We start from the raw sequence: 16,842 nt of genomic DNA on the forward strand, positions 1-16,842 counted from the left end.
ATCATTAAATATGGGGTCAATCAGCCAAAGTGCAAGGAACCCATAGCAAGAAAGAAAGTACCCTGGGGTTCTATGAAACCCTGGTTAAGAATGGCTGCTCTATAGTATTCCAATTTGCTTCTTACCCTTCATAAGGAGGCAAGGGATTAGCACAAAGAGGAATTAGACACTGAAGAGGAGTAGACCATGTATGCAAGAAGAAAGAGGTCTGGGCCCTAGGGAATTGACTCTTCCTGGAGTCAAATTTTCCCAAAAAATCAAAGGCACATTACAAGTGGTTTATGGAAAGAAAAACACAGCAACTGAACATTAAAACTACAATCCTCTATTTCTGACCATCTGGTTTTGTATCTTAAGCCTTTCCTATAGAGTTGTGTGTGGGTGGTTCATTTGTATTTTATTCTGAGCACAAGCTAGGTGATGGAGCATCGCCACGATAAGACCCCATTGCCACCCAATGTTCCTGAAACTAAGGGACGTTAATAGGCACCAGAACTTGCAATTTTTTCAATTTTTATTGTGTTCAGCAATACATAACAGCAGAATGCAAAACATAAGCGAATAAATTTATACATGTTAGTAGACCACTTTTTAGATTTGTGCTAACATTTTTCACAGTACCCTAGGAATTCTTTATAAATGATTCATTTTGTTTAAAATCACTAGTCCCAATGGTGAGACTATAGAACCATCTCTACAACCAGCATAGATTTCTGCCTCCGTGCATATTATCAATGCATTTACAGATATATTGCTATGGCAGCTTTCTAATTAGATGTAATGTATACATGTAATATATTTCCATGACACTGTTCTAATCAATACGTTTGGAGATTACCAACCTACCCTGAGTTTAATTAGTGGACCCAATCCACCGACTGCTAGTTGTCTGCCTGCAATAATGTTATAAATAATCTTCATCACTGGAAGGCCATTGTATGGACAGGAGTGTGTTGAATCACATTGTTCATGTCTTAATTGACTCCCCAGTTATTAAAAGCTGCATAATAATCTCGCTTTTAGAATAGGTTGGCTTGGTGGTCAATGAAATTACTTAGGCATGACATTTCCACTATGTTTGCATACATAGATGTATGGAAAATGCTTTACAATATACTGGCAGTTTGTGGCCCCCATGGTATCTTTATAATGGCTGGAACTGTTTTAAGCTTAAATTCTAAAGGAAGCATCCAAGATGAATACGTCACATCATACTTTACAGGTTGTCTGAAGTGCTTCTAAAAGGTAATTTAAGAAAATTCATAGAAATCTCCCCTAAAATACACCCCCTTAAAACGAGTACATGAGGCCTTGGGTACCTACAGTAAGAAGAGGGAACCCTCTTCCAGCTCCATGCACCCTGCACCCTGTTTCATGCACCCTGCCATTCTTCCAGTTTTCCCTTCTTAAAAACTGCTCCATTTCCTATCGTTTTGCAAGATAGATGAAATATATATATGGTAGCTGGTATACCTGCAAAAGGATTTGTATTTCAGTCCAGTCCTGGGGTTTGCAAAGATTAGGAAGCACAGTCCTTCCTAAAAGCGGACTTTATTTTTTTTTTGCCGCACTTTAGCTTTTAACTACAGATCTCTTCCCCATCTTGTGATTGGACAGGGGAAGAAGAAGCAGCATGCCATTGAGCTTGTCCTTTTTACTCTTCTCTCTTGTCCTCCTAGCACAGTGGTTGCGAACCGGTGGTTTGCAAGAAAATTTTGGTGGTTTGCAGCTCTGACTAATGTGCCCCCCCAGCGGGGTCAGGCGAATGACCCCGCTGGGGGGGAGCATCGGCCATGGCCACAGACCATGTCTCTCATATGGATCGGAGGGGCTCAGGGTGGTAAAGAGGTTGTGTCTCTCGACACAACCCGCCCACTCTTCCATCGCAAGCTAAAGCCATGTACACACTTCCAATAATTATCATTGGAAACGAACAACCGATTGGCAGAAAATCGTTCACAAAAAAGGTGACCAATAACGCCGACGAACAAGGACTGTCATTGGAAATAATTACGACCGTCACAGGGGATCTGATTGGCGGACGATCGTTCACTATCTATCGTGTGTAAAGTCGTTCAGTGATCGTGCATGTTTCTGCGGTACTCTTTCTCCTTTACATGTCACTTCCTGCATCGTTCAAACTATTGTATCTAGCGTGTGTACACTATTGGTGGATTATATTTGAACAATTGTACCGTTACAGCATGTACAGAATTGTGTACAATACGATAGTTCACGTATAATCGCGCATAATCGTTGATTGGTCGTAATCGTTTTTTTTCTAATGATAATTATTGGAAGTGTGTACCTAGCTTAAGACCTGCAATGGGAGATTGGGCAGGTTCTGGCATCATGACGTCACTCTGGGGGAAGTGCCTTCCCCTTTGAGTGACACACAGCTCCCCGTGCATATGTGGCCCGGAGTTCGTGAAATTAATAGTCTGTGATGTCCAAAAGGTTGGCGACCACTGTCCCAGCATATACCTTGCATTTTAATTTGCATCACACTTTGTGTTCTCCCCAGCCCCTTTCAGCTGGGCGCACCACCCAGCACTTTTTTAGTACCCACCAGGCTGTTTTTAGGTGGTTACTAATTGGCTCACAATACACAAGGGCTGTCATCCACCTACAGCATCTTCCTACCCAGCTTAATTATGAATATTTACACTGCCCTTAGTTATGATGTCTCTCTCTCCCCCTGTTCAAAAGACTGAAACTAAGTTAAATCCAGGCGCGTTCACTGCTTGCATTATAAAAATACATTTTTGAATGTAATGATAACACGGCTGTAGTCATTTGCGTCTTTTATATTTGTCTACAGCCCAGCTTTATATTAGAGGCTGCCTGGAGAGAGGATAAACTATAGAGTATTTTATAGAACGTCATGCTGAATCCTTCCAGGCCAGTCATTTGTCATTGCGGGTCTTATGATCTGTCACTTAATTCTACAAATAAACCAATTCTGATATAACAGCTCACCTGTGGCCGCCCACCCTCTCCAGCCGTACTTATCTGAACTCTCTCTAACCCAGTCCCTAGAGCTTTGTGATGAAGACAATATTTGTACACATCCGAACTTACCGGAGATACAAAGGGTCAGGAAAGCTTTGAGGTAGACAAATAAAAACTTCAACGGAAAGGAGAACACTGCGGATTCCTGGCCAGCAAGAAAATTGTCAGTTTGATAGAACATTCTCACCTCTATATAATGAGGCTCCGGGATGCTGTGTGTTTGTGTGTCAGCGGCTTGGTGGGAATTTTATCTGTTCTGTGTGGATCAGCACTATTATATATACAAAGAATGTTGCAATTCATCATAATAAAGTAACTTTTTGTCTTTTAATTAATATAAAGTTTAGTTGTCTTTGTACATAATGCAGAACTTAAGTTAAAAATGAAAAAATTGTGAGCAGGCTGTTTCTTTATTGCAGATGGGACAGGGGATGCATCTTTTGCTATAAACAAACTTACTTGCCTTTTTACAATCATTTCTTTAATGTATATTGGGCATGCAATGCTGGCATAGCTGCGGAGAATAAATGAACTTCTGTGCACGTGCACAGGATTTACATCATCCTGGCCAGTTAAGATGGCGAAGATCTCTAACCCATGTGAGGACCAGGTGACAGAAGAAGTAAAGCACAGCAGGGTGCCCCTTGCTTGTCCTTCTTCTTTGCTCTCTATAGAACATAACAGTGCTATGTGTACATCATTCATTTATCTGTCGCTGGAAATGATCACGAAAGATCGTTTCCAGCCACAATCATCTGATATACATTGGACATCGGTACCGGGATATTTCCCTCACTTCCTGTCCTAATGCTGAGGTGAACTCTCTATCAGCAACACATACTGAAATATAATTTTTTCATAGTAGAATTGGGAAGTAGTACAACTTCTATCATATTTTTTATTTTTATTTTCTGTCTAGCAAAACCATTGTCAACAGGAGCAGAATTATGGAGAAACCCATCAAATGCAATGCCAAATACCAATAAAAACTCTAAAGGCATGTTATCTGAGCACGAAGGCTCTGAGGTTAGCCCTCTGGGTCCTAGGTTCGAATCTTGGCCAGGGCACTATTTGCATGGGATTTGCAGGGTTTCCCCGTATTTGTTTGGGTTTCCTACGGGTACTCTGATTTCCTCCCACATTCCAAAAACATGCAGTTAGGTTAATTGGGTTTCCCCAAAATTGTCCTTGTCCTTGGACTGGGGTAATGACATATGACTTTGGTAGGGACATTAGATTGTGAGCTAATCTACCTACCTTTAATTCCGCAGCTCAGTGGATTGGTCCGTAGGCGCCTTCCATCGGGCCCTGCCTCGTCCCTGAGCCAGGTGCTGCCACCTGCGCCTCTTCTGGGTTCTTCTTCCTACGTCACCCTACCCAGGCGTAAGATTGGGTGACATAGGTTGAATGAAAACTGCATGCTCAGTGCGATTGGCAATTTTTCCCCCTTTTCACAAAAAGGCTTCTTCTGCGCATGCCCGAGATGCTCAGGCATGCACAGGAGCACCCAAGAGCCTCATGGGATGCGTGACATAGGTATTTCGGAAGACTTTACGCTCCCATTCATAGGCGCGGGCGATCAAGAATTAGGTGGCGGTGCTGAGCCCTTTTTTTTTTTCTAAAAGAGTGTTGCACTTAAAAAAAAAACAAACAAAATTTTTACTTAACATAAAATAGTTGTCTACCCTTTTATGTAAAGTGAAAATTCGGAGTTTAGGTACACTTTAATGTTGTTTCTGGTCACCATTGATTAGGTAGCCTCTTCCATTGACTTGAGTGCATTAACCTTCACTCACACCCAAGGCTGTTGCTGGAGGCTGGATTTGGCCCAGAATTGGTCTTTATCCTTCATATTCCTGAAAACATTGAACCCCTGTGAGTGGCGGTTTTCAACATTTCGGAAACTCCAAAATTTTGTGCATCAGTTGAAGGCTATTACGGGACAACTGTCTACTGAGACTTGATGGGCTCACGGTTTGCTGCTGGAATAAACATTAACAATTTATCCTGATCATTGATCTGATTGAATGTGATGTGTTGATGCCCATTTTACCCAGTAGGATCATAATGTTGCCTGAACTACTGAAGTTTCCTGGACATATTCTATTCTTCCATTTTTTAGGTTAGGTTCTAGGTAAAAGGTATTTTTAAGAATGCATAAGATTGGTGCTCTTCCATGTTACTACAAAGCATATATATTATTTCTCTTGGATTGTTTTGGTTATATCATCAGCCATATCAGCTGCTCATCAATATATTATGAGATTTGTCAAAGTGTTAAAAAAGCGTCCAATCCAAAAACTTATTTCCCAGCCCTTTACTTCCCAGTGCCCAGTAAAGGCGGCAAACACAATATGTGTATTGATGATCTTTCTGGGTCAGTAAGATGAATTATTCTTTCTGTATGAGTGGGAGTGAATTCTACAAGATGTATTGCTTGTTTTTTTTACTGCTATTTCTGTTTGTTCAGGAATGTCCATCAAGCTAATTAGACTACTAGTGAAAATCTATCATTAGAGATAGTTTCCTTTACATTTTAATTTGGCTGATCTAATTGTCATGTTGACATTTATACACCAAACAAAATCAGTTTTTGTTACAGCGTATGTATAAATAAATACATATCCTTTTAAATTGGTGTATCATGAATTTTTGAAGAATAATGGAATTTAGGAGGATTTGTATTCATTCCATTCTGGTGCAGTTAGAGCAGCCTCTAGTGGGCAAAGATGGTAAAATACTACAATTTGAAATGGAAAACATTTTATCATAAATGTAGTTTTACCAGCATACAAGATACATTTTAGACTCAAAAAGGACAATAAATGAATTGCACTACACCACTCTTTACACCTTCAAAATAAATAAAGAAACAGTAAATTATTTTATTTTTTAAAAGCTAGTTTTGCTTAAGCAGGTTGAATGAAAAATGAAAAGTTTTTTAACTTTGGTGGAATTTCTGTTTATTGCAATTCTGCAGCAAAATGGATTTTGGATCTAGTTGTTTTACAAATCCCTTAGAACTAAAAGATTAGTCTACAGATACATAAATCTGAAAATATAAAACTCTTTCTTTCATTCTAAATTTTTCCTAAAATTGCAGTGTAGTTTTTGGTACATGAGCGTGTATAGGCACTGCTATGCTTCTGGACCCATAGCTATATATTAGAAGTGTGAGATCTAGGGAACTGCTGCTTCTGACTTGACTGCTTGTCTCATGAGCCATTTCAGACATGCAGCAAGCCCCAGCGTTCTGCTGCAACCTAAACGGTCCTAACTGCTCTTTATCAAAATAATGAGGGCAGTTGGAATCTATATCTTACATTTGGCTGCAGAAGATGGTAGGTGCAGTTACCAAAGTCGCTTTTGGCTACGCAGTTGCTGTTGTCAGGTTCATGCTGCATGGCCAAATGTCGTTATGTATGGTGCAGCTTGCTGAACCGGGGCACACTGCAGCAGTTTGCTGTTCACTTGGAGCTGCAAACTTTGGGTATGACAGGGCCCTAAGAGTTGCCACTGATGTTCTGATCTTGCCGGAGGCTCTGGCTTGAGGAAGCAAAGCCCTGCTGCTACCATAAAAAAATCAATAGACAAAAATTAATGGGTGATCCAACAACTGTTTCCTATATAATTGTTTCCTTTTCCAAGTAACAAGTGTAATAATTGAGAGACTGAGTTTAGTGCAAGATAATTCTTTTTAATATATAAATGATACATTTTGTATATAAGTGTAAATACGGATTGTCCCTGGGTTACATACGAGATAGGGACTGCAGGTTTGTTCTTGGGTTGAATTTGTATGTAAGTCGGAACAGGTACATTATTTTAATAAATGCAATTAGGACAAATGCACATTTGGCCCTGGAGTTAAAGACATCCGACATACGGACAACTTCTAGATACGAACAGAACTTCCCTGCTCGCTCTTGTGCAGGACCGAGGCTTGATGGGGGGAGGGGGCCCTTCACAAAACTTGCAAAAGAAGTCTTTTGGTAAACACAGCTGAGGTTGTGGGTGATCTTAAAAGCTGAGCTGTTCAGCAACCTCATGTAACTCTTTAATGACCAAAATCTGCACTTGTTTCTTTTTGCATATCAAAGCACAGCTTGCTCCAGAAGTTAATGAATGTCTAGGCTCTGTAAGGTTTTTTTTTTTTTTGGGAAAAAACCAGGAAGGAAGTTTTACCATTAACTGAAACCAGCCGGCCAAAAAATTTTTTTTTTTTTTACTTTTTCTACATCACACAGTATTCTCCCTAGAATTTTTTGTATGCTGGGTGGAAAGAAAATGTAGGTGGTGTATTGACTCAACTTTTCAGGAACCACCAAAAACAGCCTGGGAGTTACTAAAAAGTGCCAGGTGGTGCACCCAGTAAAAAGGGCTTGGGAGAACACAGACCACAGCAGTAGAAGCCATTTGGTTTCAAACATTCCAGTCTTCCTAGTAGAGTTAGGTATTTGCTTATCATCTACCAGAGCCAAACCTCACCACACTACAGAAATCAATGATAAAAAATGGGGTCAGCAAGGTTTTATTATTGCTAGGACAGACCGGGTGATCTGTGGAAGTTCCCCTTCATACTAAGTTACTAGAAATTGATTACTAATGGAGGCAATCATCCAATAAACGGATGGGACATTAGTTCCATGTTCTGTAATCTTCACAAGTAACACACAGTAATCATTAAAATACAATAGGAGAATCGTAGATCCCTGCCCTCTCCTATTCTCCAAACCAAAAGAGGATGTGCTTCTATAGTCCCCAGAAATATCTGACAAGAATGTTATGTTACATTTAGCCCAGGCAGAGAAAGTTATCAGCTCATACCATTTTTTTTTTTCTTACCAGATATAACAAATTCCTTTTGAATGTATTTTAAAAAGACCAAAAGGGACCAAATAAGAGACGTTTATTGTTACAGTTTACTAACACTTTAAGTCTGGGATTTGTACAACGATTTGTCATAACAAATATAATTTAAAGCTATGTACCCTTCGTAACTCTCAGAAAGTGTGCGAAGATTAATTACACATCCGTGTGTTTCCATCAAACATAAGCTAATGTTCATGCACAGGCTGTGCAATGCCTGCGGTTGCTGTTGAACTTCTTCACCTTGTACATATAATAAGGACCCGCAGGACCAGTCCTGTTTGCTTGTGTACAAAACAAGTTTATTCTCAATAAGTAGCAAGTTCTGCCCGGCTTCCTCTTCCTTCTTTATTCCTTGTTGGTTACAGCTGTTTGACAAGTGTATCCTATCTACAGTACTGCACTGTGCAGAAAGGCGCAGAGATACAGCCTTAGGAGACAGCCCCACTTGAAGATTCTGCTAATAAACTAGGTTGAGGGCTCTAGTAAGAGGTTAAACAAACTCTCTCATAATCTTTCCTGCTGGGAAATAGCAGGGGATAATAGCATTTGTTTTATTTGATGGATTTTGGTGCATTTATACCGTTTCAGAAAGCCAGAATTTGTCTGCAATAGTCTGCTGTCATCTAGTGGTCGCTTGTCGTGTGGCAGAAGAAGTAATATACGCTGCCTGCCCGAAAAGTTCCAAGCTCTAATATTTTCATTTTTTGGCTTTGCTAGCAGCACACGTTGGCCATGGTATCATTTCAATAAGTTTATGCAATATCACAACATTTCATTTGGACTTTCATTAATATTTTGACAAGATTGTATTGATGATGGGGAAGTCAACTTCTTCGAAAAATCTTCTCCAGCACTTTCAAAAAATTCTCAGTGCGGTTAAGTTCTGTTGTTGCCAATCCATGTATAATCCAAATAATGTCTCATACTCACAAATTAAGCCCAATGAATCCTTGCATTTTCATCTTGCAATATGGCTGTGTCGTAAAGTTAGAAAAAATCCATTGATAGAAAGTCCTGATCATTTAGTATATTCAGTTGGTTAGGTTTTTAGACACATAACACTACTGAACCTTGACCTAAACAATTGAAGGAACATAACACCTAACATAACATAACAACTGAAGGATCATAACACCGACCTCACAGGCTTGGGGACTTTTTTTGGCCAGACTGCTACATTTTTAGTGCTTTATTACACTTGGGCACACATTTGGCACATTAATGCACATTTTTGGTGCAAGGCCTATTTATTTTCAATGGGTTCTCAATGTTTTGGATGCACAAATGACAATGCACCACAAAACTATTACACAATACATCATGGTGTATATAATCAGCACTTGGTGGTGCATATGTGACGTTAACATACTTTAATATTTGTGTTATGATTCACCGGAATAAATTCCAATGTGGGAAGTAATCTCAAAGATGATTCTGTCTCATCTGCTAGTAGAGAAAATAGTGTTCCTAAATCAATGTTTTTTTTTCAAATTCCTCCTACTATTGACAAGTTATCGGGAGTGAAATTTTCCTAATAACTTTCTCCTATCTAATAGGAGAAAGTTGTGTAGTTATTCAAACCTATTAAAGAAAGAAAAAGGCGCCTCTAATATTAGTAAACTAGAAACAGCCACTTCCCAAAGTTTAACATATAGGGAATATTTTTGGTGAAGAAAGATTTGGAAAGCGGGACTTTCAAGGGCTAAATCATTAAAATTCAATATATGTTATTATGTGAAAAATTAGAACACACAATGTACAAAATAACATTTAAAAGTCATAAAAATTTCTCAAAAGCTCATGAATGGCACAGCTGTGTTACAAATAAAGTTACATACTTCCCCAAAACCATTTCCATCAAGATAGTTATCTACAAAGAGGATAGTTTTTTACAAAGGGGAAGAGATAAGGGTAACCTTCATTCGACACGTTTTACAACACTTACGGTTGCTTCCTCAGGAATGACAGTGACATTTGGATACTGAGCAAATCTAAATAAAATATACAAACATCATGTAAGCACAATAATTCTGATTACAATGTCAATACATCACATATACAAAAACTTACTATGAATCTCTTATTCTCAAGAGAAAATGGTTGTAAAAAAAAAGCTGCACGTCACATCCACAACCATTTTCTCTTGAGAATAGGAAATTTTTAGGAGTTTTTTTATTCATGAAAACTGTAATTAAAGAACATAAGAAAACACAATACAGCAAGACATTACATATGACCCTATTGACACTGATACTACTGTGGCATTACAAATTGATCCTCTGTTTATCATCCTGATACATTTAAAATATACCATGAAGAATATTTTAAACCTTCTATAATTCTTTCTTAATACCATGAATCAAAAATTTGTACCAAGAATGTAAATTCGGGTTATAACATCATCTCCAGAAATCCCAGCTTCTAACATTTCTCTATATAAACTTATTTTTAATAATAAGATACCTTGTTCCACTGACACCAATGATGGGGTAAATCTCCTATTAGACAGTTGTTCCTAAAAGGTTCATATTGAAAAATTGAATTTACTACTTATGCAAACAGCGTTAAAATGATGCAATTAAAACTTAATAATGGTCCTACCCTTTTCCACTCTATCCAAAACTAAAAAAAATTCCTTAGAGCAGGCGTTTTTTGAACATTTTATACACGAGACCCAAATAAGAAAACCATTACTATAAGGAAACCCTTGGTAGCATCACTCGAGTTGATGGCCCTTGGTGTACAAACTTATGGAGTTAGTTACATCCCCAGAGACATTACTATGATTCAGAAATATCTAGGACGATGTTGTCCATGCTGAGGGAAATTTTAATGCAGTTCACATAACATTAGAAAATGGTGGGGTGGCCAGATTGTGCTAAATGGGAGCAGTTTATGATTATAAAAAAATAAAATTGCTCTAGGTCAAATGTTTGTAATTAACAGAGGGCAGAGGTCAGGGTATGTAACCTGCGTAGTGCAGGAGCTAGGTATATGTAACATACAAAGTGCAGGGGTAAGATGTATGTAATACACAGAGTGCCGGTGTCAGGTGTAATATTCTGGGGCAAGAGTAAGAAATATATACAGTCTAATGAACAGCACACCACCTCATATACAAATCTATAACTTACCTCCTTGTAATATAAAAGCAGCATGGGTGTTACTGCAGCATGTTGCCATTGTAAAACAATGCTACCAGCAGATGCAAGACAATGCTTTGGAAGAGCTGTTTCTTTCTTCCAGCCATCTATGGGTAGATGACCCTGAGAAGAAAGGCTTACAAGCCAACATGGATTTCCAAAATGTTTTACAAATGCTGGCCCTGCAGGCTCGGCACTATCAAACCACAATTACCCCCATATTCCAGTGTATATATATATTTATATATATATATATATATAGGTAGTCCCTGTGTCCCCTGGTTACATACTAGATAGGCATTGTAGGTTTGAAGTTGAATTTGCATGTAAGTTGGAACAGATACATTATTTTATTAAATACAAGGACAGATGTTTGTCTCAACTTATTATTAGGCAGCATGATGTTAGTTGCTGTGTAAAATCTTCACTGTAAGGTAATAAAAAACTAATCAAGCAAACAAAGCAAAAAAAAAAACTGGAGAAATTGTCTTGGTCATTAAAAAGTTACAAGAGCTTGCAGAACAGCAAAAGACTTCTTCTGCAAGTTATGTGAACTGCCCCCTCCCCCATCAAGCCTCCATCCTGCACATGAATGAGCAGGGAAACCTTGTTCGTATCTAGTAGACGTCGGTATGTCCTTAACTTGGGAACTACCTGTGTGCATATATATATACATTTTTTACCTTTCCAATTTACTTTTTCTTTCCTAATTTTTTTTTCGTATTAGTATCCATGTGCATATATAGAGCAATTAACTTATACCTCTCTCTCTCTCTCTCTCTCTCTCTCTCTCTCTCTCTCTCTCTCTATATATATATATATATATATATATATATATATATATATACCGTACATATATTGTTTATGTATGCTTTTACATTCAGAATACAATATAATATTACTGCTATGGACTTGTACAATTCCAAAGATGCAAATTTCAGAATAAAATTCACCCTGGGTATTTTGTTTTCCGTCTTCCTCTTGACAAATGCGAGTTGTTTTCCAGCGTTTCAGCGTTTACAACTCGCAGATAACCAATATGTCCTCCACCGCTGAGGACGAGCAATATTTATGGTTCACAATTACAGGCTTAACAAAATCTTGTAATCTAACCAGTGAGCACTTGAAATAATTTATTTGCGCATGGCTGCTGAGGTGAAATGTTGAATTATAACATTCGTTTTTCTTGCAGTCGAAATCATGGATTTAAGGACACTTTCCTTATGGAACGAATTGCCGGCTACTCATCTTCATGCCAAAGTCATATATAACTTTTTTTCCTCTTCTTAATTGAACCTTGAAGCCGAGTTCCTTTAAAACGAATGATATACCATTAATTGCAAGTGGCTGCTTATCTGTAGTAAATCTGAGGCTCTGCTGTTTACTTTACCTAGTCTGGAGTATTCATTGCCTGATTTTTTATTTTTATTTTTTACCCTTGCAGCTTCTGGCATTCCTCCAGGGTCTCTTTACCTTCTACCATGAAGGATATGAGCTGGCCAGAGAATTTACACCGTACAAGGAGCAGCTGCAATTCAATTTGCAAAACGTAAGTTCATGAATAATTGAGCCTTTGAAATTATAGTGATGTTTGCCATTTAAAGAAAAACTCCAATTAAAAGTAGTCTTAAAATCAGTAAAAAAAAAGAAGGATCAATGGCTCGAGCACTGTATAATGGACATTATGCTAGGAAGAAGGATGTAGGTTGGACCTGAAAAAGAGAGGACCTATGGAGCCTGATTTAATAAAGATCACCCAGACTAAAGAAGATAGACTATCCTATGTCCTAGGATATATTGTGGGAGAAACTGAGTGATCCAGCAAACATGGAATGGATCTGGTCAAGGATTGACTAATAGCAAATTATTTTTAAGAAATCCGATCCAGGTTTGTTAGATTACCCAGGTTCTCTCATGATGGTCTATCTTCTCCAGTTTTGGTGAGCTTTAGTAAATCAAGCCCATAGTTGCCTAATGTTCATTTTTGCACATTGGTGTTTATATCCTAGTATAGTACTCACCCCCATTGGGGTGGCCAGTTTGTACACAGATTTCTTCTTCTTAAGTAATGGCAGTAACTCAAAGACTTGCAGATCTTCATTTTTAGAGATTTATTGGAAATCATATTCAGCACACACAGAGAATGTGGGTAAGGGCAGCAGTGCGTCAGTGAATACAGTCCACTTACAAACAGTACATCATGGTACCAATCACAACTGACATTCACATATAACACCAAGGAATAGTTCCTTCATACCAGAGTTACTTGTTCCTCAAAATCCCAGTCCTGAATTTGAGAACTGACAGGATCCTGGCTGATGTTTGAGTCTCTAGCTTAGCCAAGCCCCAGAGGACTTCAGGGCTACCCTACCATTGACAGGTACTTCCTCAGCATCAATCGGTAGCCAACTGTCACTCCTGGTGGTGAACCGAGTTCTATAAATATTCAGAATTTACTAAGATAACTTCTAAACTATTTCAGGAACAGTGCTACATTAGTCTAGAATTAATCCTGCCAATCTTGTTACTTTACAAAAAAATGGATTTTCCAAAAAAATGTTGCCATTTTGCAAAAATCCTTATAGATGAGATGTGCAAAAAACAAAGCCAATAATTAAAAGCCAATGAATGGTAGCAATTTCCCTTTACTGAGATAACATGCACCCTAGACCAGAACTGTGTTTTGGGGGGAAATTAGTTCTTTGTCAAGGTCTTCTGTTTGATGAATTGACAAAGGAGACCATTGCATCCCTGAAAAAATGGTTCAGGTGTTTTAAAACTCTTCAAGACTGGAGAAGATAGACTATCATGGGATACCCAAGAAAAACAGAATTCCAAGGAAACATAAGGATGGGTTGAATCAGTAGGTGAGGGCTTCTTCTTCCAAGAGAACCACTCAGAAAATTGAATTAAAAATTTTTCAACTTTTTAACCCAATTTAAATGTATTATTTGTCCTTGCAGTGAATCATTTTGTCTTTATACAAGCCCTCCACCTGTTGGTATTCTCGTGTGCAACCTCAAAAATTAAAGATTGACGGCCACCATCATCATAACATGCCTATAATAATGCTGTGAGACCTGGGATCACCAGATAATTCTTCTCTTTCACAGACAAGGAATAACTTTGAAAGCACTCGTCAGGAAATGGATCGGTTAATGCAGAGAATGAAATCTGCAGACCAAGATTACCGGCCGCCCAGTCAATGGACAATGGAAGGATTTTTATACGTTCAAGAAAAAAGTAAGTCTACCAGTTGTGGCCCCTTTTTGTGTTCGTCCAAGGCACGGTAAGATTTAATTACTGTTGATTAACTTACTGGGAGTCTGTTTTCAAGCATCAACTACTCTTCTGAAAAAAAAAAAACATTTTATATGGTTAGTTTTGAACTTTGCACCTGATAGACTTAGCTTAGGGTCCCAAATTCTGCAACAACACTGAACCATCAACTTGGACTTATGAGCTTTCCAAGGAGCCTTTAGTAAGGACAGTAATGTTAAGGGTGCCTAAAGGAACCTGCCAAAGTGTTGTTAAAGTTATGTTTACAAGTTTTATTTATTATGGCTTTTACTTTTAGCATTTTGTAGTGAAGGGGTAGGGATTTACTGATAAGTGGGCCATTCTTTTTCATAGAAAGGTCGGCTCAGCTCCCATATATAACATATATTTGAGGCTTCTTGCTGAGGACATTTCTCCCCATGGCATTAGCCATGGACTTTAGTCTGGACATCTTGTGACTTCCATTCTGTGCTGCCTCATAGGACTAGCAAGAGATGTTTAGAGGAGGAAGAAGGTTACTAAATAGACTTTTACAATAAGAGAAAAATGGTGTCCCCCTCCCCTTGACACATCAAGTGACACACATCAGAAAGAGGTCTGGTTAGGGGGAAGAGGTGTCATAGAAGACCTTTACATCTACAAATGCTAGTTGCCTGTCAAGCTGATCCAATGGCTTCAACACGGACCTTGAAACTAGTGCAGATCATGGGCTACATGCTTGATTACTAAAAGAAAAAAGAGGACTGCAAGCAGTATCGGCATAATGGAATTTGCAAAAATATCCTATATATTTCTTCTTGTAATGATGAATTATAATATGAGACCATGAAAATAATCTACTTTGAGTAGCTAAAACTCCAAAAAACATTTATCAGAGTATAAAAAATTACAACCTATCGGCCAGATGTCTCCCAATCCGTATCTTTCCTCCCCTTAGTTCCAGATAAGTGAAGGGTGCACTTACATGGCTGGTTGATACTTCAGAACATTTCCTGCATATTTTCTGTAAAGGAAATGTTACTTTTTCCTAACACTGCTCTGCATGATCTGCTCCTGGCTCTGCAGAAGGTGTTCAGCATGTTAACACATTCCCTTGTATTTTTCTGTGTCTCATTTACGTCTTACAAGCCATGCAATTACTGCGTCCTTTGCTCCCATTAATGGCTTACTCGTTGTTTTGTGATGGCATGCTGAATACTAAGCCTGCTTGTGAAAGAGCTGTAACATTTTTTCAATTAAAACTCTTATGAAAAATCTGTAACATTTTTTTTTTCAATTAAAATTCATTGCGTTTTAATGCCAGTACAGTAAAGCATGACAAACGGGAGATAAATATACGGTTATAAATTACTCTGAGCTATAGCAAAAATCCAGACAACCCCAAAATACAAATATGTATATAGGGAATGGTTTTACCTGATGAAATGATATTGCCTGTAACATATTAAGTGATAACACTTGCTTCCAGTACGGTGTCCATGGAGGAGCAGTGTTGTCACCATAGGCTGCCCTACTGATTTAGATTGCAAAAACCTTCACCTCTACCTACTTCCATTACTGGGTAGGTTACACTGGGTAGAGATACCAGATCATAGGATTGGAAAGCTCTTATATATATATATATATATATATATATATATATATACAGACACACATCTATTAGAGAAGGGAAAAAAGCCATTTTGTTTCCCAGTACAGAGAAGAATTGCTCCTAGTAAACTTGTTTGTGGTATAAAAAAAAGTCCCAAAAGTAAAAGAAGAATTATTCCAAAATTCGTAGACAGGTGTGGAAACCTTTGAATATTTGTGGTTGCACAGCCGGTTTGCTTTCACCTGTAAATGTGTCACTTTTTAGCGCCTTTAGAGAATGATTTATGGTCCGCACGGGCCGGAAGTGTTTTAGCGATGTTGGAATCAATATGTTTCTGGACACCTGTAACCTGCACACGGCTCATCACATCCAACCTCGGCTCCAGATAATGAGCCCCGAAGGGGAGAACAGCTGCATGTCGCTTGTGTTTTGTGTGTGCTGTCCTACTTGTGTCTTGGAGCTGAGGACAGGGATGCTGTTATTACACTTCTGTGGTTAGGAGAATAGCTCATTAAACTGATGAGATTTGTACAGCTGGAGGTCACGGTGGCTGGGATCCATGGCCAAATTACTACATTCAGTGAAAGAATCAGCTTTCATACAGATCTTATCCGTACAGTTTGTGAATAGCTACCGTCCAATTAAATAACATTAGTTTTTTTTATTTTATTTTTTTCGAAAGGATGACTACATCTAATGACTTTACAGTTTTACCTTTTTTTTGTAATACTCTGTAGCTCAAACTTTTTTTGCTGTTCATGAAATGAGGAAAAGAGTAAAAAAGAGAAGGGACATACATGTATTAAAAAACTAAATAATGAAAAGAAAAAATGTTTCAAATAAAAATGAAACAACTTGGCTACTGTTTAGGTTTTCTTGACTGGTATGAAGCAGTTGGCACATATCCTGCACTTGGTATGAATGACCTTCAGGTGTGCACTGCAC

The 16,842-nt window shown here is 38.3% G+C and overlaps 1 protein-coding gene across 1 annotated transcript in view; it reads left to right on the forward strand.

Moving 5' to 3' along the window:
* The window catches only part of ARHGAP42 (Rho GTPase activating protein 42), a 61,928-nt gene that overhangs the window by 26,233 nt on the left and 18,853 nt on the right, over positions 1 to 16,842 (forward strand). The window contains exons 4-5 of the mRNA XM_072398641.1: positions 12,472 to 12,576; positions 14,141 to 14,270. Coding sequence (XP_072254742.1) covers positions 12,472 to 12,576; positions 14,141 to 14,270 — 235 coding nt within the window. The remainder of the gene's footprint in view (positions 1 to 12,471; positions 12,577 to 14,140; positions 14,271 to 16,842) is intronic.

Source organism: Pyxicephalus adspersus, chromosome 1, assembly GCF_032062135.1.
Source record: "Pyxicephalus adspersus chromosome 1, UCB_Pads_2.0, whole genome shotgun sequence".
Classification (NCBI taxonomy): domain Eukaryota; kingdom Metazoa; phylum Chordata; class Amphibia; order Anura; family Pyxicephalidae; genus Pyxicephalus; species Pyxicephalus adspersus.